The 21,693-nt window shown below is 42.0% G+C and overlaps 1 protein-coding gene across 1 annotated transcript in view; it reads left to right on the top strand.

Moving 5' to 3' along the window:
- Positions 1 to 21,693, top strand: part of atp8a2 (ATPase phospholipid transporting 8A2) — a 329,927-nt gene that overhangs the window by 130,495 nt on the left and 177,739 nt on the right. Inside the window, exon 19 of the mRNA XM_078221449.1 lies at positions 3,260 to 3,432. Within this exon, the coding sequence (XP_078077575.1) occupies positions 3,260 to 3,432 (173 nt within the window). The remainder of the gene's footprint in view (positions 1 to 3,259; positions 3,433 to 21,693) is intronic.

The raw sequence follows: 21,693 nt of genomic DNA, 5'->3' as shown, positions 1-21,693 counted from the left end.
GCCGGCTGATTACAATATACAAATTGCCATTTTCATATGTTTCCCCTGCCGGGAGAGGTTCCCGCCAGCAGGCAATCAAGCTGGACCCCATCAACGGGGAACAGACGTGATCACCCTGCTGGTGGGAACAGAGGCCATTGAGGACCCCTGGGAGGTCAGGGGCAGGGGGGGCTGCTCCTTGGGCAGTGCCAGCCTGGCACCCTGGCAATGCTAAGGGATGAGCCCTACTGGGGGGCGTGGCTGTTTGGTGGTGGTCAGGGGGGACTCACTGTGCACTCTGCATTAGGGATCGGTTGGGTTGGGAGGGGGAAGGCATTTGGGGCTGGCCATGGGAGGAATCGGGCTAGCCATGGGGAGGGGGAGGTGGGACAGCTGGCAGCCAGCGATGGGGGGAGGAGGGGTCACAGAGGCTACGATCGGGGAGGGGGGAGTTGTCACGGAGGCTGGTGATCAGGGTGGAGGGGGTTGGGGGATCTCCCCACTGACAGATAGGTGCATGCGCAATGGCCCACTTAGCGCGCTGATGTCAGCCTCTCGGGCGGGATTGCCCCCCCCCCCACTTACCGGTGTGAATCCCCCAGCGGCTTCCATCCCACTAAATACGCCTAAACAATGGCGGGAAAATCTCTAGTTTTCACCCGTTGAGCAATTTGATTTTGTTTTGGAAAATCACTCCCATAAAATCTCAAAGCAGTACAGTGGCTGAAAGAAGGTGGGAGAATTTCATGCTGTTCAGCTTGATATTTTAGCAAGGAAGGGGACATTCAGAAACTGCTACTATTAAGTTTATGCACTCCAGCATTGTTCATTCTGTGGGGGACCATTGTTCAGGTGCACCCTATGGTTCAATCTGCTGCTGTGCAGGAGATGCAGAGGGCAGACGCAATGTCAGGCAGGCAGAGGTAAGCAAAAGGACTACCCTGCTAACTGACTGGTCAGCGTGAAGATGACATAACTCCAGGGGGGCAATTCTCCCAGCCTGCTGCACTACTCGTGTGGTGCAGCGGGCCGGAGACATCAGGGGCAGCCGTTTTGTGGACTTCCCGGTGGGCGTCGCATCCTCAGCACGTCTCCACGACCAAGATTTTCAACGTCATCACATCTGCACCAGATGTCGGTGCGGAGCTAGTTTCAGTATGGAAATTTGAATTTGCATTTGATTAGCGGGCCTGGGACTGAAGCCTCTGCACCTGCTAGGGCAAGGCCAATCAACCTAATGCGCACATCTTTGGACTGTGGGAGGAAACTGGAGCACCCGGAGGAAACCCACGCAGACACGGGGAAAATGTGCAAACTCCAGAGACAGTGACCCAAATCTGGAATTGAACATGGGTCCTGGGTGCTTAGAGGCAGCAGTGCTAACCACTGTGCCACCCTAGCCACACACCCACTGAACCATTGATCAGCTTAAAATGCACTTTAGGTGTTTGGACTAATCAGGTGGTGTTCTGCAGTATGCTTCTGCAAGAGTCATGCTCTACTATGCCTTCATATTGACCTTGCAGAGAGGAGAAGCCCTAGCAGAGGAGGATCTGATGGGCAGAACCACATTCTCTGATGATGTGGAAGGTGAGCCATGCCAACCAGCTGCGCAAAACGGTGCATGAGATGCTTTTGATGCCCGAGAGATGTAAACTTTTTGAATAGAGCCAAGGATCACGAGCTCTGTGTCACCTGCTCAACTAAGGGGCTATATGCCCCTTTCCCTTGTGCTTGAACACCAGGGGGGGCTGTGCTTGCCCCAGCATATAGGTACCACATGGGGCCACTGGGACCCACATGAACAGAAACTCCCTTGTCAGCAGGCAATTGAAACCATCACATCACATACAGAAAATTCAAATGCAGCCAGCGCATCAAGTGAAAAGACCTATATCACACGTACTGCAGCGGCTTTAGAAGGCAGCTCACTATTGCCTTCTCAAGATCAATTAGGAATGGGTAAATAAAATGGGCAAATAAAACATTAATCAACAATTTTCTTAAGTCTTGGTACTGACCAATCATCCTTGTGAACCTATATTTGACTAATGTGTTTTTTAAATTGTTTATAGGTGCTACAGTGTGATGCTCTGCACCCCGCCCCCCCCCCCGGCAACTGACAGGTTGCTGATTCTTATGCCCCTTTGATGTGAGCATCTCAGCATTGTGGGAGTCACCTGCATAGTGGCAGGAGGCTATTTCTGTCAGCGCAGCACTCTGAGGCATTTTGTATCAATGGAGAAGAGATGAAGGGGAGGCTCCCCCCTTAGAAGCACCCAAGAGATGTCCCTCCCAGTGGAAGCTACGTTCAGTTTGCCCTCCCTGTTTTCCTGAGAGGAGCCAAGGCCTGGATGTGACTTCAGGCTCCTTGCCATGCACTGGCTCTGGTTCGAGGCACTGGAGATTAGAGATGAGGCAAAGGAGTGCAAATCGGAACACATACCTGACATCCAGCCGCTGGGTTTCGCTTTCCACAACAGACGCACGTCTCAGTAGAGGAAGCCATGCGTTCTGAAGATCACTGTAATAGTGTGGATGTGTTCGCTGTCCATGTTAGTGCACGCAGTCTCAGCCACCGCAGTCGTCTGACCAGCGGTAAGAGACCAAGATAGAGCAGGTCTAGACCAGTCATTGGAATACTGAAGGAGAGCTGAATGCTGAGTCCCAGGCTGATGAAGAGCCTCTGGAGAGGTCCGTCAGATGACTGTGATGTACTTGTATTGTGTGTGTGGATCCCTTAGGGCCAATTCATTCATACCTACTAAGGTGTATGCATCTGCGCTTGCGCTAGGTGCAGGACAAGGAGGTGGCGCTGCACTCTCTAAACTCTCCCTTCCTCCTCCGAAGTTAACATTGGTCCCTCAGGGTTAGTGGCTGCAGCTCCCAATGCTTTACTTATGGGGGAAGAAAACAAAGAGAATGAGTGGCACCATCATCATTGAGATGACTTCACAAAGATACACTTCCTAAAAACATACACTCTCAACGTTGGGAGATGGTAACCAGGATTTGAATCTTAGACCCTTCAACATTGGGACACACGTTCCTCTCCAAATTCTGCAAGCCTCCAAAGTCAACAGAAATCAATGTAACCTCCCTCACACCCCACTTTGTTATTATTTGCAAGAGAGAACTATGTGCCCTTGGATTTGCACCACTTGGAACCTTCCTCCAACTTCACTTCACCTAGTGGTTGAATACCACTCATTTGCTGACAACTCCAGCACTTCTCCCTCTAATGTCAAGATTATTCATAATGTGTTTGTTTATTTTTCAGGCAACCAGGGAAACACTTACTCGCCATTGTGAGGACTTGGGTGAGTCCTTGAATAAAGAGAACGAACTTGCCCTCATTATAGATGGGCACACGTTGAACTACGCACTGTCTTTTGAAGTCCGTCGCTCGTTTTTAGATCTGGCTTTGTCTTGTAAAGCTGTCATCTGCTGCAGGTAAGATTATTGACTACATTGACAGCATGACTTCAGGATGTTTTTTTAAATTTGTCCATGGAACGTGGATGACAGTAGCAAGGCAGTATTTATTGCTCATTCCTAGTTAAGTTTAAGTTTATTAATGTCACAAGTGGGCTTACATTAGCACCGCAATGAAGTTACTGTAAAACTCCCCGAGCTGCCACACTCCGGTGCCTGTTCAGGTACACTGAGGAAAAATTTAGCATGGCCAATGCAGCTAACCAGCACGTCTTTCGGACTGAGGCCATCAAGAGTCAATCAGCATACAATGTGACAAGAGGCATGGCACAGCCAGAGCGGGTAGCTCTCTTTCATAAATTACATTAGTGAACCAATTGGTTTGTCCGACAACTTGCCAACTTTTGCAAAGATATGACAAAACAAAAGTCATAGTAAAAACATTCTAATATACCCAATATGTGTGATCACAGTGTGATGAATGATGTGATGATGAAAATGTCCCTCGTTCCAGCCCTTTCTAAAAATTGTCACATGCTTTTTCATATATACAGTTCCTTTGAGGAAATGAATTTCTCCTGAAAGTTTCACGCTGTCCCCTATTATTAATGAAAGATCAGTAGACAATTATTTGTGTTCAAGGTGATAATTTTGTTACCTCATTTGTAGCAGCAAAGCGTTTCCACGGTGCCATGGTGTGGAAGAAATTGGTTAGCTTTTAATGCAGTGAAAGAAGCCTTCAGTGAAAGGATCTTGCCCGATTGAGTCAATTATGCCACCTTTCAGGAGTGGCAGAGCTCAGGCCAGATATATCTAGGATGCCCTGTTTGTTATGTGAAAAAGGACCTGGTCTCTAAATGGATAGATTAGGTTGACCTTTGTGTTTTCTTAATGTGTGTAGAGCAGATTCCTGATGCTTGAGCAGTCAATCTTCCTGGCATTTCGGCAAAATATGTGGACATGGATGTCCAAAAGTTTAAACAATAATAGTATCTGACAAGAGCCACACCACGGCCAGAGTGAGTCATTCCCTTTCATAAATTACATTCCCAAAATGACTTCTTATGCTAATACCTTGACATTCGAATGCTGTTCTGTTGATTCCAGGTATCCCTAACTGGGGAATTCGTTCTATTTCTTGAAATAAGTTGGATTAAATGGGCTTCTTCTGTGCAAACAGGCTGAAATTCTATGTAAACATTAGTAGAGAATTTGATATGCTTCCTTTCACTAACAAGTGATAAAAATCCAAATCTGTCCACATAGTTATGAACAAACCTATGTGAACTTTTTAATTACTCTAATGTGAATATGTTTGCATGGTCAAACTGATATAATCAGATAATGGGAACATTATCAGCTGCTGTTGGAAATGTTTGAATATCTGCTGTAATCATTGTGTCAAAGGAGACATTGCTTTGATGGGTCAGTTTATAGCAGTTGTGTTTGATATTTTTTGTTGGTGAGACAATGCATTCTTGGGTATAAGTATATGTTGTTAATGCTTTCCTTTTAAAGCAGGGTGGTGCAGCTCCACTTTGTACTTGATGATACTATTGAGTTAAGGTTTATGTGATTGACCCATCTTACTCCGGTTTCTGAGCAGAGGTAGAGCTCATTATTGGGATTTGCTTTTTTGTTGATCTACATTGAGGCATCGCTGATATATCCACATTCCCTGCATATTATATTTGACACTGGTGACAAGAGGTTTTGAATTATCACCGATTATTTGGTGTGCCATTTCTATCTCAAAAATGCAGAAGGCTGCATAATTAATGAGTGAAAATAGCAAAAGAACTAATAATTTTCCTCAAGTGTATTGGCTTGCATTATTTCACCCCTTTTCAGATGTTTCCCAGTGTTTTACGCTGAACAGGAAAAATGGACACAAAATATTAAAGACAATGGGGCAAAAACAATGGCACCTTTCAACAAATAATTTGATGGTGAAATTTAGGGTAGTACAGCATTTCTGGGTGGATGAATTAAGATGAGCGGAATGGTGTCTCTCATCCATAATTATCTTGTGAAACATAATGAACAATGCCACAGAGGAGCAACATCGGGATTGGGTAAAAAGACCAACATCCATCTTGTTCATCTTCTATCATCCTGGTAGTTGCATGATACAATTATAATGAGTTGTTGACTAATCTCTATCTCATGATCGACTGCAGAGCCAAAATAACAGAAGAGAAGCCACAGTGCTGGAGAACATAGGTCCAAACTTATCTGTTACACCTAACCATAGCACACTTACCATGTCATGTTTCAAGTTACTCATTCGCTGTATCCCAAAAATGTTATTTCTGGAAATAAATCTTCAGCTTTGTTGCACAAATGAGAATATTTGAGGAGGATATTGAGGTTGCAAGGCAATAAAAAGCAAAAAGAAACTACTGCCACAGGCACACGTTACAGTTTATAATTGGCCAACGAGATATTGGTGCTTTGGGTGACGGCATAAGCCTGATTGTGGTGGTATCTCAAACAAAGACTGGTGGCAGAACAGTAAAATGGCAGGCTCCATGGATATTAGGAGAAAAGAAAGGCTGCACATAGGAGGTATTTGGGAAATCTGAATGAGTTGGGAGTGGATATTTTCAGGTGAAGATAACGTTCATAGAGAACAGATAAAGATGACTTTTTGTTCCTATTGTTGGAGCATCTTAACTCTATATGTTCCAAACAAATGACATTTGTTCCCACCCCAATTTTTCTTCATTTCTCTTTAAGGCAATAGCCTTAGGAATTCTTCACTACCTCATTTATGTGATGTTCTTAATGCTTTAGCTTGAATCACCAATGCCAGCAGTTTACTGAGCATCACAGCTAAGTTTCATGTTGTACTACAAGTTCAAACCTCAGCCTTTTACCAGCAGGAATTGTCATGTGAAGATCACTGGCTTGAAATCAACATAATATATCAAAGAGCAGAAGGTTCAATGTAAACTCTTGATTTTATATAGTTCAGCTATTCACAGTCCATTTCCGATGAGCTATCAGTAAGTTCACATATATGTGTTTCCTTTTTAAACACTTGGATTTAAATTTTGTCAAGAAATTAAATTGGTAAAATTAACACTTTACAGAGGCGTTGGATAATCATCAATGGTTGTAGAGTTGCCAACTCAGATGGACATATTCCACAAGGCATCAGTGGAAGTGACGTCATGAAAAGTCATTTGCATGGTGCAAGTTGATTCTAGATTAGTGAGTTGGCTGTACAGGGAAAATACAAATCATGCCCCACCTACTCTCACTGCCCTCGATGCACAATAATTAGGGAGGGGAGAGAGCTACTGGAAACATCAATGACATTGGAATCTCAATCTCAACTGAGCTGCTGTTTGCCCTCTGACATAGCTATATCTCACCCTTTTATGTCAACGCCTGGTGTTTCACTTGACAAGTCACATCACTGGACTGTCCCCCTACCCTGGCCGCAGGTTCCTCTGGGATTTGTGGTCTGTTCTGCACTCGGTTCTGCAATACAGGAATGGAGGGACTCCATTTCCCAGCCAGTGCTGTGCAATCCTCAGACTTGGTTTTGGGGTGATGACGTTTGTAGACCAAACGGACCAAACTTACTCAATTACTGGAAAGCTTGCTTTGACCACCAGGAGATTGATGCCAATTCCAAGAGACTCCTGACTATTCTGGGAGGGTTGGCAACCCTAAATAGCCAGCATAAATTTATAAAAATGTAGTTATGCTTCAGTAATTCAAATTTTCTGAGCAAACCAGAGTGTATAGTTAAGAGTAAAATAATGAACATTGAAGCACATGGGGTTAAAAGAAATCTATCCAAATAGATAGACATTGGGCGGGATTCTCTGACCTCATTTGTTCCCACCCCACTGCCAGCCAAAAAGGAGAATTTGACACCCAGCCAAAACTCCATTTGCTCAGTGGCACTAGAGAATCCCAGCTGCAGGTGAAGCTGCAGGTTTCCGGCGATTATGTGCAAGATTATTTTCATTGGCTGGTGAAGAGACACAAGTTGAGGATTATTACTATAAGAACAGAGAGAGGAAATTAAAAGGATTTGATGCCCTTTCTGTGGCGAGTTTGATGGCATTTAGTGGGGTATTTAATCAAGTGGTGAGTGAGGACTGTGCTGCCTTCTCACCTTCACCCTGATTAAGTCTGTGACGGGAAGGCCCGTGGATAGCACAATTGAGGCTTTTAAAGACCTCAAACCACCGGTGCTAGTAGGCATGGAGCTCACCATGCAGGGAGTATAATAAACAATTCCGTGCACAGTTGCTCCTGGGGTGACCCCTCATTTATTCACTCGGTGTCTGATTGAGGGACCCAGTATCAGAAGCAGGGGTGCTGGGGACCGCTCAGAGCTAATCCCTTCTCATGCTGCTGCTCCTGTTCCCATGAAGCCAACCCTAATACACCTTCCTCCTGCTATTACTCACCTGTAAGCTGGGATCCAGATAAGATATTAGGCCTCCAATGGGTGTCGTGTGGACAACAATCAAGCTGCCAGTCCTTAATCTGGAGAAGGCCCGTCAATGTCCAGCTAAATTCCCGATTTGCATGTAATTTGGCAGGCTTTCCATAAAAGTGACAGCACAGGTTCTCACTGACTTTCCAACTGACAGAAAAGAACTTTCCATTAAATACCACCTAATATTTTTTGAGTGGCTATTGAGATATGGAATATATTGTTTTGAAAGCAATTTAGAAAACTATTTGTGAGGTAACTATAGAAGGATATAGTGAAAGGACGAGAGGTGGAATTAAGGTAGATGGTTTCACTTGATGATTTTCCAGAGACTACAGCTTAAAAGCGTAGATAATAGGAGGAAGAGTAAGCCATTCGGCCCTTCGAGCCTGCTCTGCCATTCAATATGATCATGGCTAGTCCTCTATCTCAACACCATACTTCCACGCTCTCCCTATATCCCTTGACATCTTTAGAGTCTAGAACTGTATACAGTATAATAACTGTATTAATCATTTAGTTTTACTTGGAACAGTAGATGGTGCTCTTCCAGCTGTGAAACTTAAACTATCCTGCTTTGCAGCCATTGCAGCCATTGTCTTCATGCAGTCAGAGCTGATGTGATGTGAATTTCAACGACTGGGAGCGTTTTCCAGATTTGAAATTATTACATATTTTAACACACTCATTTTCCAAATTCTCATCTTAATTTTGCTTGGTTTACATCCAGTAAAATCCATGTGTTAAACCACCAGATACTGCTTAATTTAACAAAGTGACATTGTAACTGATGTGGTGAGGAAGTTCAGAATGTGTTACGTGTCATCCAAGACCTGTTTAAATTGTGATAAATGGTTTATACTGGAAAGCTGAAGCATAAACAGTGGAAATGGTACAACACAGGACAAATTCTGATCAAGGGTCACACGTAAAATAATAGAGTTGCACGGGAGGAATTGCATAGAAGGAAATCATTTGGCCCACCATGCCGGTGCCAGCTCTTTGAAAGAGCATTCCAATGTGACCCAATGCCCTTTCCCCCATAGCCCTGAAAATATTTCTTTTTTAGGATATATCGCATAACGCCTATGATATTAATTGGCTTTTGTCTTTCAGATGTTAATTAACCTGCTGTACATGTTTAGCATTTTCTGTCTTCATTTCAGCTTTTGTCAATGACCGGGTTTTACATTTTATGTTAGTTCATTGGCAACTTTTGCAAATAATTATCTGGCAAGTTGTTTTTCATGATTAACAGTTTAAAGGAAATATTCATAAAAGCTTTTCTTCCAATAAATCTTGCATTCCCTTGAGTATAGAAGATTAAGTGGGGGATCTAATTGAGGTGTTCAAGATTTAAGGATTTTACTGCCAGGGTAAATAGAGAGAAGCTATTTGGAAATTCCAGAAGAAGGGGGCATAACCTTGAGAGTTGAGCAAGGCAAGGGTGATGTTATAAAGCACCTCTTCACACAGAGGAAAGTGGCAATCGTCTCACCCCCAAAATGTTGTTGAGGCTAAAATTTCAGAACTAAGATTGATAGATTTTTGGCAGATAGGAGTGTTGAGCGGTATGGGGTTGGATTTTACACTGCCCAATGGCTAAACATATGGATGATATTGGAATAGTGTAGATTAGAGGGGCTTTAGATTGGTACCACTGGTCGGCGCAACATCGAGGGCCGAAGGGCCTGTACTGCGCTGTAATGTTCTATGTTCTAATGGGTGGGTTTGAGGGACATTGAAAACCCAGTGGGTGGCCTGACCACTGCCTACCCCCCTTTCCCTGCCTGCATCACAATTTTACCAGCGGTGGGCTAGCATTATGAAGTTTAGCTGCCAGTGGGCCACTTGAGGCCCTTAAGTGGGCAATTAATACCCACTTAAAGGCCTCATCCGATAGCTGCTAGGCCTGATTGACCAGCAGCTCTCTGAGGTGGGCCTTGCTGTACCTGGGAGTGGAAGTCCCACCTCCAAAAATTAACAGTTAGCCGGCTGTTAAATGACTGAGGGGAAACTGCCCCTGCCCTGGAAACTGTGTTTTGTAAACGCCAGCCAATGGAATATAACCAGGTAATTGGAAATGAGATACTGATCAGTCTAGATCTTATTAAATGGCAGAATATGGTAGGTTTGAGGAACTGAAATGTCTACTCTTGTCTATTGTTCGGGAAATGAATTCTTTTCACCAACAACTTGACTATTTTGTTTTCCTGGAGACAAACCTTTCAATCTGTGTATTTAATTTAGATCAGGCTAGTTTCATGCTGCCATCAGTTGGATCAACACTTTCCAGACTTAGAGTTCATCTTTATTTCTAAAATGGACTTAAGATCACCTGAAATTCGCATCTCCACAATTAGGCTACCTTCATGCCAATATATTAGAAGAGTTTGATCAAAGTCACTTCTTAATTGTGTGATTACTCCACTTTGAGGCAATGATTAATGTTATGATATTGATGGCAGCGATGAGGAAATCGTGATCCGAGTGCCAGCACCATTGTGACTGAGGGAGACTGTGCCAGGTTGAGCTGCTTTGGGAAGGAAGGGGATGTTGGAAATTTATTCAGATTTGCAAACAAAATGTCTGTCAAAATCCTTATTGTTTGCTGAACTCATGTTTTAATTCCTTACTGCTAAGGCAGGGGCCCATTGTACTTTTTCTGTTTGAATGAATGAAAATTGCAGCTGCACCACAATTGCCTTTTGCAAAGACAAGAAAAATCATAGTTCAAATGAATTCAATAAGGTGCAAGAATATAGAGTTAAGATGTTAATTACACAATAAGAGGCATTATTGTCTGAACCTTCCACGTTTAATATTTAAACCACAATGTTATGTCTAGGCTTGGCACCTGGCAGCTTAAAGGATACCATGATACCATAATTGAGTGTTTTGATTATGTTATTGTATTGCATTAAAATACAAGTCTCTCAAAGATGGTAACATTTCCATCTCACTGAAAGTTGCTGAAATTTTGACTTAGAATCGTGGAATAGAGTCATAGAAAGGCTGCAGAACAGGAGGAGGTCCATTGGCCCTTTATGCCTGTGCCAAGTCTGCAAAAGCTATTCAGCCAGTTCCATTTCCCTGTACCCTGCAAACTTTTTCTTTTCAGCTAATTATCCAATTTCCTTTCGAAAGCCACAATTGAATATGCCTCAACCACAATTGAATATGTATTCCAGATCGTAACCACTCACGGTGTAAAAACATTTTCCACTTGTCGCCTTTGATTCTTTTGACCTTAAATTCACCTTAAATTGGTGTCTTCTGGTTCTCGACACTTCCATCATCGGGAAATGTTTCTCCCCATGAACTCTGCTCTGGAGAAACTGGGGCTGTTCTTCTTAATCTATCCAAATAACTGAAGTTCCTGGAACCATTCTTGTAAATCATTTTTGCACCTTCTCTAATGCCCTCACATCCTTCTTTAAGTGTGGTGCCTAGAATTGAACACAATACTCCTATTGAGACTGAAACAATTTTATGAAGGTCATCATAATTTCCTTGATTTAGTATTCTATGCCTCTATTTATAAAGTGTATGCTTTATTAACCACTTCCACAACCTGCCCAGTCTCCTTCCATAACTTGTGCACATATACTCACTCTCTGCTTTAGAATTATATACTCCATTTTATATTGCCTTTCCTTGATCTTTTACCAAAATGTATCACTTCATACATCTTTGCATTAACTGTCATCTGCTTTCATATCGCCTGCCTATATCTCTTGAAGTCTATCATTATTTTCATAGTTCAAAATACTTCCATGCTTTGTGTTAACTGTAAATCTTGAAATTGTGTTCCGCCCATCCAAGTTGAGGAAGATTAAGAAAAGCAGTGATCCTAATACTATGTCCTGAGGAACCCCACTGTAACCTATCTCCAGAAAGAAAAAAGTTTATTCATTAGTCACAGTAGGCTTACATTAACTCTGCAATGAAACTACTGTGAAAATCCCCGAGTCGCCATACTCTGGCGCCTGTTCGGATACACTGAGGGAGAATTTAACATGGCCAATGCACCTAACCAGTACGTCGTTTGGACTGTGGGAGGAAACCTGAACACTCAGAGGAAACCCATGCAGACCTGGGGAGAATGTGCAGACTCCGCACAAATAGTGACCCAAGTCGTGAATCGATCCCAGATCCCTGGCACTGAGAGGCAGCAGTGCTAACCACTGTGTCACCGTGCCGTCCAAAATCCAGGCATCTGCGCTGCTTGCCCGGTGTCAGGAATTGAGACGTCTGTGCTGAGCTGGAGAGAAATTTGCAGTGGGAGGGGGAGGATCCCATTGTCATGGTCCTCAATGATGTAACTGGAAAGAGGTTCTGCAGAGTGTGTTTGAGGAGCTAGGCACTAAATTTAACAACAGAACCTCCAAGGTTATGGTCTCTGGATTATTAGCTGAGCCACATGAAAATTGGCATAGAATACATAAAATTTGAGAAAGGAATACCTGGCTCAAAGACTGGTGTGAGAGAAGTAGGTTTCAGTTCGCGGAGCACTAGCATCAACCTGGGGTCTGGACTGTTGGGACAGCCTGAACCATGCTGGGACCACTGTTCTTGCAAACTGCATAACTCGGGAAGTAGAGAAGGCTTTAAACTCAATAGACAGGGGGATGGTCTGGAGAGGAGATAGGTAGATTAACAAAGCAAAAGGATGTGCAGCATTGCAAGACTGCTATTTAGGTAATAGCCTAAGTCTGCCCAGAGTGTGACAGGAATGGACAGTGTACAAACATTAAAAAGCAGCAAATAGTGTCCAAGGGAGAAATAATGGTAAAAACGCAAAATTGATGGCGCTTCACTTAAATGCACTTTAGATTCAGCACAAAATAAATGAATTAATGGCACAAATGAGGTTAATGGATTTGATCTTCTTGCCATTACAGAGACGTGGTTACGAGGAGATCAAAGCTGTGAACGAAATATTCAAGGGTATATGACTTTCCATAAGGACAGGCAGGAAGGAAAGGATGGTGGGGTAACTTTGTTAGTACGAGATGAATAAGTATGATAGCAAGAAATGATTTTGGATCAGAAGATGTAGAATCCGTAAGGGTGGAGATAAGAAATAACAAGGGGAAGACAACATTGGTGGGAGTAGTCTATAGGCTTCCTAACAATAGCTATACTGTAGGACTGAGAATAAATCAGGAGATAATGTGTGTATGTAAAAAAAAAAAGTACATTAAGCAGGCATGACTTTAATCTTTATGTGGATTTGGAAAATCAAATTGGCAGAGGTAGCCATGAGGAAGAATTCTTTGGGCGCGAGCTTACCTGCCATTCACACCATGCTCCTACTGCAGCAAGATCGGAGAATTTGGTGGCGAGCCAAATCTCTGTTCACTGCAACGGGATTGGAAAATCCTGCCAGCGTGAATGGTGATAAGGTTCTGACCATAGGGTGTATTTGGGACAGTTTCCTAGAACAATATGTTGTTGATCCAACCAGGGATCAGGCTATTTCAGATCTGGTAATGTGCAATGAGACAGTTTAATGAACAATCTCAGAGTAAAAGATCCCCTAGAAAACAGTGACCATAACATGGTAGAATTTAGCATTTAGTCTGAGAGAGAAACTTGGGTCAGAAACAACTGTGCTAAACTTCAATTAAGATAATTACAAAAGAATGAGAACAGAGTTGGCTGGAATGGACTGGAAAAGAAGTTTAGCAGAAAAGATGGTTGATCAGCAGAGGCAGAAATTTACGAAAATGCTTCATGACCCACACAAGGATATACCCCAATGAGGAAGAGGAATTCTAGGAAGGAGATAAATCAACCATGGTTAACCTAGGAAATTAAGGATAGTATTAAACAGAAAGAAAAAAAACCATCCAATGCAGCAAAGATTGGTGGTAAGCCAGATGATTGGGAAATTTTTAAAAACCTACAAAAGATTACCAACAAAAAAATAGAGAAGATAAACTATGAGAGTAAACCAGCAAATAAGATAAAAATGGACAGTGAGAGCTTATTTAAATATATAAAATGGGAGAAGCCAAAGTGAACATACGCCCCTTAGAGAATATGACTGGGGAAATAATAATGGGGAACCAGGAAATTTCAGAGGAATTGAATACATACTTTTCGATCGTCTTCACAGTGGAAGGCACTAATAATATGCCAAAAATACTAAATAATCAAGGGGCAATACGAGGGGTGGGGGGAAACAAATATAGAGTTATCACTAGAGAAAAACTATTAGGCAAACTAATAGGACTAAAGACCAAGAAGTTCCCTGGACCTGATGGGTTGCATCCTAGGATACTAAAATAGCCATAAAGATAGTGGATTCACTGATGGTAATCTTTGAAGAATCCTTAAATTCTAGAGAAGTCCCAGAGGATTTGAAAACTACCAATGTTCAATTATTCAAAAAGTGAGGAAGACAAAAAACAAGTAACTATAAGCCAGTTAGCTTAACAGGTGATATTGGAAAAAGGTTAGAGTCCATTATAAATGGTGTAATAGCAGAGCATTTAGAAATAGATAATATGATCCAGCAGCACCAGCACGGCTTCATGAAGGTGAAATCATGCCTGATAAATTTATTAGAGTTCTTTGAGGTGATAACAATCAGGATAATTAAAGGGGAATCAGTAGCTGTAATAAATTTGGATTTTCAAAAAGCATTCAATAGGTACTGCATAAAAGGCTACTTAATAAGAGTCATGGTAGCATTGATAGAGGATTCACTAAGTAGCCTTACAACACCAGGTGAGTTGACTCACCTGATGAAGGAGCAGCTCTCCAAAAGCTCATGATACCAAATAAACCTGTTGGTCTTTAGCCTGGTGTTGAGACTTCTTACTGTGCCCACCCCAGTCCAACGCCGGCATCTCCACATCATTGAAAGAGGATTGGCTAACTAATAGAAGACTGGGAACTAGGATAAGAGGGGCATTTTCAGAAGGATTTGCGCTGGAGCCACAGTTATTTATAATATATATTAATGACTTGGAATGAAGGAAGTGGATGTACTGTTGCCAAGTTTGCAGATTAGACAAAAATAGGTGGGATGGCAAGTGGTGAGGATGACACAATAGTATACATAAGGACATAGACAGGTTAAATGAGTGGGCAGAAAACTTGGCAGATAGAATATAATGTAGGAAAATGTGAAGTTATGCACTTTGGTAGGAAGAATAAAGGAGCTGAATATTATTGAAATGGATAAAGACTGCAGAAAGTTGCAGCACAGAGGGATTTGGGACTCCTCATGCATAAATCACAAAAAACTGGCATGCAAGTTTAGCAGGTAATAGCAAAGGCAAATAGAATGTTGGCTCTATTCAAAGCGAATAGAGTATAAAAATATGCATCTGGAATACTGTGAAACTTTTGGACCTCTTATCTAAGGAAAGATATACTGGCATTAGAGGCAGTCCAAATTCCTGGGTATGGAGGAATTTTCTAATGAGGCGTGGTTGAGTAGGTTGGAGCTGATTTATCGGGATATGTGTAACAATTTCTAGATTTGATTGTCGATTCAAGATTACTACCTACCTATGCTGCTTAATATCTCAGCTTATTCATTGCCCTGAAATCCTGACTTCTAATCTTAAATTCTCCTTCGATCTTATCTATAACAAATTGCTCAAATTTCACAGAACCTCCCCATAGAAAACCATCGACATCCATCATAAAGATGCCTGAGAATTCCTCTTTTTGATACTAGTAGAACATTGCTGGATGTGCTATCTGTTGAGTACAGCTTACTTTCGATAAGGCAGACCTAACCAAGAAATACCATATCCTTAATGCATCAATTAACCAATAAGCACATTTGTTTAGTTTCAATAGCTTCCCTTCGACATTGCTTGCTTCTTTACATGACTTCAAAAACACTTTTTAAAATTGTCACCCATCAAAAATTCAGCTTTCCTTTTGATTAACCTACATTTCCATGAATATATGGTCAACAAAGCCAAGACGTTTCTCAGGATTGCTTTTACTGCCATGGGAATTCCTCTCTAACATCTTGATCTTCAAGTCTGTCTCAGAACTCCCAGCCACTAGTCTCACTTTAACCTTTTATGTCCCATCTGTGGGAGTACTTTTTCCATGCATATCCATCTATGTAATAAGGTTGGTCATCCCCTAACTGACACTTCTGCGTGGCCACCAACTTCCTCCCAACTATCCGACTCTCTTTGTTTTTCCTCTCTTATTAAATTCTTATAATTTGCTCTCAGCCACCAAAATTTTCCGATCAAAGGGGCTTCTACTTCATGTAGCATTCCGAGATTGTTTGATATACATTCTAGTTAAGATATGATCTCTACTTACCCTCCTGTTTCTTTATGGACTACCATCAGAGGATCTCTCTCATTGATGATCAGAGGTTCTGTCACCAGTGTGTGTTTGTTCCTGAGTGCCAGAATCACTCCTAGATCCACAATGAGAACTCGCACTGCATTTTCTTGTGTTGTATCATTTGATCTCATTTTGCCAGCTCATAGCTCTTATGCCTTGTCCATCATCTTGGATATTTAGGCAAATTTTGAATTTGCTAGTGGTTTTTCCTGCTCTCCCTACAAGGGCAACATCCTTTCTTTCATTGGTCTGTTCTAGTGTGTATGCTACCCTAGTAAGACTTTAGGCAGTTGGCCTCGTGAACAATAGCCCTGTTTTGTGCATCGGTATCACTTTGTTTATCGTTGTCCGACCCCTTAGCTGCCATATTCTGCTCCTCTTAACTATCAAACATTTGAATATGGGATGTACAGGGTACCTCATCGTCTTCTATTAATTGCTCAGATCCTGAAAGTTTAAAATCAATCCGAGTTACTGAGCTGAATGGACCCTGAGGTTGACTATCATGTTGGACAACCACTGTCTTCCCATCATACCTTGTCACTTTAACCGGATCTTTCCACTTTTTCTGCCCCTCTCTTTTGAAGTACACTAAATCCCCCAGGATTAAAGTCAATGCCATAATTCCAGCCCAGTTTTCTCTGAGACTTCTGCCTTGATGAATGCCCTTTTCCCCACATGTAGGGCATTCAAGTGTGCAGAAAAAGTGAAACTCTTATAGTTTCTTCTCGGGCCAGTTAATTATCATACAGCCCAAAAGGTATTTTTGGTTTGTTACCATTGGCCAACTGACGTGGACTATAGGCCAAGTGGACTATAGGCCAGCCTGATGTTAGCCTGCAGTTTGAATCATCAGCTCGGTTCTTATGGAGCATCTCATCAATTATTGCATTATTTATTTTACAGACTCCATTGCTAACAGGACTTCCAGTTCATCACTATGACGTTCATATCTTTATATGTCTCTGAACTCCACACTGGCAAACTTTCCCACCCTCCAAAGTCAGGCAGGAATATAGCTGGCGCTCCCATTTCAATCTGTGCAATGAAATGAAATTCAACTAGTATGGTCATTATGAGACTGAAGCTTCTTGTGAGTAGTACAGTTCTTAAAGTCTGATCGATATCATCATCTTCAAACTCTGAACTGTCAGGATTGCTTCAAAAACCCGATTGTTCCATTTCAGATCATTTGCATGCAATAATATTTTGAGACACATCTGAAACACTTGTTAACAGCTCCCTGCGCATTCCTGAGGTTCATTCCTCTATTATTATTACTCCAACTCTGTCATCTGCCAGATCTGCCAAAATTGTCTTCATCTTTATTTCTTTTGTTGATGATTTCTTCTGTCATTCTGATGCCTGCGCCCCTTGTCTGAATAATTGTAAAAGGCAGTAATCATTGAGTCGTCCATCGTTTGTGACACCACCAAATGTCCTGTTTGTGTCATGAAGGCTGCTGGAAATGACTGCATTCCCAGGAATCTTGTTTAAAGCATCAGACATCTGATCCAAAAGTATTTCTCTTTCTGAGAATCTCACTCCAATTAAGACCAGGAGCCTTTCCATGTGAGACACTTGAGCACAATCCAACAATTTGAAAGCAAGCACTAAACGAGGAATTTCCAAATGGAATTTTTGCACTTTATGTAGCTTATTAAAGTCCATAGTATTTTCCTGTATGGAATAATCATCCATATTTCTAAATCTATTAAATGTTGATCATGACTTATGGGTATGATAGATCTTTCAAGTTTCATGGATAAAATTTATTAGGATACTTAAGCCTTCATTAGTATTCAGTTTGCAAAATACTTGGCTTTTGTCAGGAAATGACAATGCCAAAGCCATACCTTGTTTTCTCTTTAGTTGAGCTGTGACCCGTGTCCACATTTTCACTCAATTATTTCACTGGTCATAATGTTCAGATTCGGATAACAGCAGTAGGTAATCAATCCCTGACACTTCATACCATTTCAGCCATTTCTTCACAAAACTAGCTCATTATAATCTTTTGTCAGTAAAAAAGTTCCTACTTTACCAATCTTCCACTTTAGGCAGTCAACCTCTGCTACCATGTTAAATCGATGGCAAGCGAGATGGTGAAGTATGAAACTAGACATCACTACCTCTCTTGATGTTGGGTTCATTTACAAAATGCAGAATTATAGATGTGTTTGCCTCGTCCCTACTCTGTGTCCGAGCAGTGTTTCCTTACAGGTGCTCTAGGTACTTAATTAAATAATGCCCTTCATTTATGTATCTTAACAAAGTAATTAACATACTGTCATGGACAATTTTAAGGTGTTACCTTTTATTAACCATGATCTTTTAATTTTTTTGTTGAAATGTGCATATTTCTTACTTTTGAAGTGAGTGAGAAAATTTTAAATAACCCAGCACCAAGCTTTTTATCTTCAAAAAGGAAAAATTTGGTTAACCTTTTGCACCCTTGCCCTACTAGAAAAACTATGAATCACTCTCTCTCATGCACACAGTCCGAAACGAGGTACGAATGAAGCTTGGTTTGATTTGATTTATTATTGCCAGGTGTATTGGGGTACAGTGAAATGTGTTGTTTCTTGTGCACTATACAGATAAAGCATATCGTTCATAGAGTACATAGAGGAGAAGGAAAGGTGAGGGTGCAGAATATAGTATTACAGTCATAGCTGGTGTAGAGAAAGATCAACTTAATATAAGGTAGGTCCATTTAAAAGTCTGATGGCAGCAGGGAAGAAGCTGGTCTTGAGTTGGTTAGTACATGATCTCAGACTTTTGTATACTTTTCCTGATGGAAAATTGTGGAAGAAAGTATGTCCGGGGTGCGTGGGATCCTTGATTATGCTGGCTGCTTTTCCGAGGCAGCGGGAAGTGTAGACGGAGTCAGTGGATGGGAGGCTGGTTTGCGTGATAGACTGTGGGCTATGATCACAAGCCTTTGTAGTTTCGTGTGGTCTTGGTCAGAGCAGGAGCCATACCAAGATGTGACACATCCAGAAAGGATGCTTTCAATGGTGCATCTGTAAAAATTGGTGAGAGTCGTAGCGGACATGCCAAATTACTTAACGAAATAGAATGGGTCCCAGTCTCTCTATTGATACAGGCTTATTATTTCAGTCATATTGTTATGTTGTTGGAAGTGCAGGCTTTGAACTTGCAGAATGGTTTCAGCAGTTGCGATGACCCCTTTAGTCGATCTGCTGGAGGTTGGTTTCACAGGTAAGTGTGAAGAAGATGGAATCAGGAGGGGAGCGAGAGGAGATTCTCTATTTCCCTTTCAAAGAACTATGGTGATATTCTTCTTTAGCCTAATTGATTATAGCACTTTGTATTGGTCCCTCCCTCTTACCCGAATATCAGAGAGCCTCTGATATTCGGGTAAGCGTTCTCCAAGGCGGCCTTCGCGACACACGACGGCGCAGAGTCGCTGAGCAGAAACTGATAGCCAAGTTCCGCACACACGAGGACGGCCTCAACCGGGATATTGGGTTCATGTCCCACTATTTGTAACCCCCACAGAGTTTCACTGGCTGTCTTGTCTGGAGACAATACACATCTTTTTAGCCTGTCTTGATGCTCTCTCCACTCATGTTGTTTTGTTTCTTAAAGACTTGATTAGTTGTAAGTATTCGCATTCCAACCATTATTCATGTAAATTGAGTTTGTGTCTTTATATGCTCTGTTTGTGAACAGAATTCCCACTCACCTGAAGAAGGGGCTTGCAGCTCCGAAAGCTTGTGTGGCTTTTGCTACCAAATAAACCTGTTGGACTTTAACCTGGTGTTGTTAAACTTCTTACTGCTCTTTTTTCATGCCAGCAATTTTCTTTGCTATGTGCTGGCTTACCACAGTGGTTGTAGACAGGTCATGGCCCTACATGTTTGTCTTCTATACCATTTCTTTCAAATGTTGGGGATTGCTTTTTCCTGTCTTCTCTACTCCTATTTTCCCTGGGGCCTGCTTCTGTCATCCTTTTGTCTCTCCTTTGCTGATATGAGCTACCTGAGCTGAATCTGCGATGGTTTAGAGGTTTCTTATTTAGTTCATAATCATCAGCCATAGCTGTGACTGTGGTAACCCTTTGTTCCTCCATGAACATTTTTAGACTTTAGAAGAGGCAGTTTATAAACTCTTCTAACAGTATCACCTCCTTATCCCTTTATAGGCAAGCTCTATTTTTGAAGTGGAGTTTAGCTTTTGACAGGTTGGGCCTGTAGTCATTGGAGTTTAGAAGAATGAGAGATGATTTTTTTTGAAGCATAAGATTTTGAGGCTTGATGCTGGGAGGATATTTCCTCTCATGGAGGAATCTAGAACGAGGGGGCACAGTTTAAAAATAAAGGGTCCTGTTTAAGATGGAGATGAGAAGGAATTTCATCTCTCAGAGGGTCATTACTCTGTCCTATTAACTCTGGCATTTACCCAATGACAGATTCCGGCCTCAACTAATTTTTCTAATAGAATATTTCATAGAATCCCTACAGTGCAGAAGGAGGCCAGTCGATCCATCGAGTCTGCACCGACTCTCTGACAGAGCATCTTAACCAGGCCCACCCCTGCCCTTTCCCATAACCCACACATTTATCTCGCCAATCTTCCTAATCTACACATCTTGGGACACTAAGGGGTAATTTACCATGGCCAATCCAGCTAACCGGCACGTCTGTGAACTGTGGAAGGAAACTGGAGCACCCGGAGGAAACCCATGCAGATATTGGGAGAACGTGCAAACTCCACACGGTCACCCAAGGTCGGAATTGAACCCAGGTCCTTGGCGCTGTGAGGCAGCAGTGAGGCTGCCCTATTGATCTGTTCCAGATGTTAATCATCCACTGTATAAATATTATTTCTTGTCGTCTTCCATAAACTAACCCTCCACAACGCTGACCTTGTATTTGTTGCTCCAGTATATTGTTCAGATTTACTTTTTTGTGTTATTAATCACCTTGTGTATCTCTTTTGCATCCCATCTGATGCACTATTTGCAAGGTTGAAGAGTGCCAGTCATTCCACATAACTTATCCCTCCAACATGGATCTGTCTCAACCTTCATCATGTTTCATGTGAATGGCCCTAAATGCTGCTGCAAGTTCTGTATTCATTCAGAATAACTTGCACGAATTTGAGTTCAAAAGTTTCTGCGTGCTATCCTCCTTGTTTGTTGCCTCTTTCGACTGTTTGAGCAATAATCAACATGCCTCATTCTCTCTCAATTTCTTCTTGTCAATCGCCATTCCTCCCATATGTACATACTCATAGAAACTAGAAGCAGGAGTAGGCTATTCGGCCCACCTAGCTTGCTCTGCCATTCATTTTGATCATGGCTGATCATCGAATTCCTGATTTCCCCCCCCCCCACCCCCCCTCCACCCCATATCTCTTGATCCCTTTAGCCCCAAGAGCTATATCTAATTTCTTCTTGAAATCAGATGTTTTGGCCTCAACTACATTCTATGGGAGTGAATTCCACACAT

The sequence above is a fragment of the Mustelus asterias genome, chromosome 10 (genome assembly GCF_964213995.1).
Source record: "Mustelus asterias chromosome 10, sMusAst1.hap1.1, whole genome shotgun sequence".
Lineage (NCBI taxonomy): Eukaryota > Metazoa > Chordata > Chondrichthyes > Carcharhiniformes > Triakidae > Mustelus > Mustelus asterias.
Note: the sequence above shows the minus strand (reverse complement) of the source record. Positions and strands in the feature narration are given on the sequence as shown.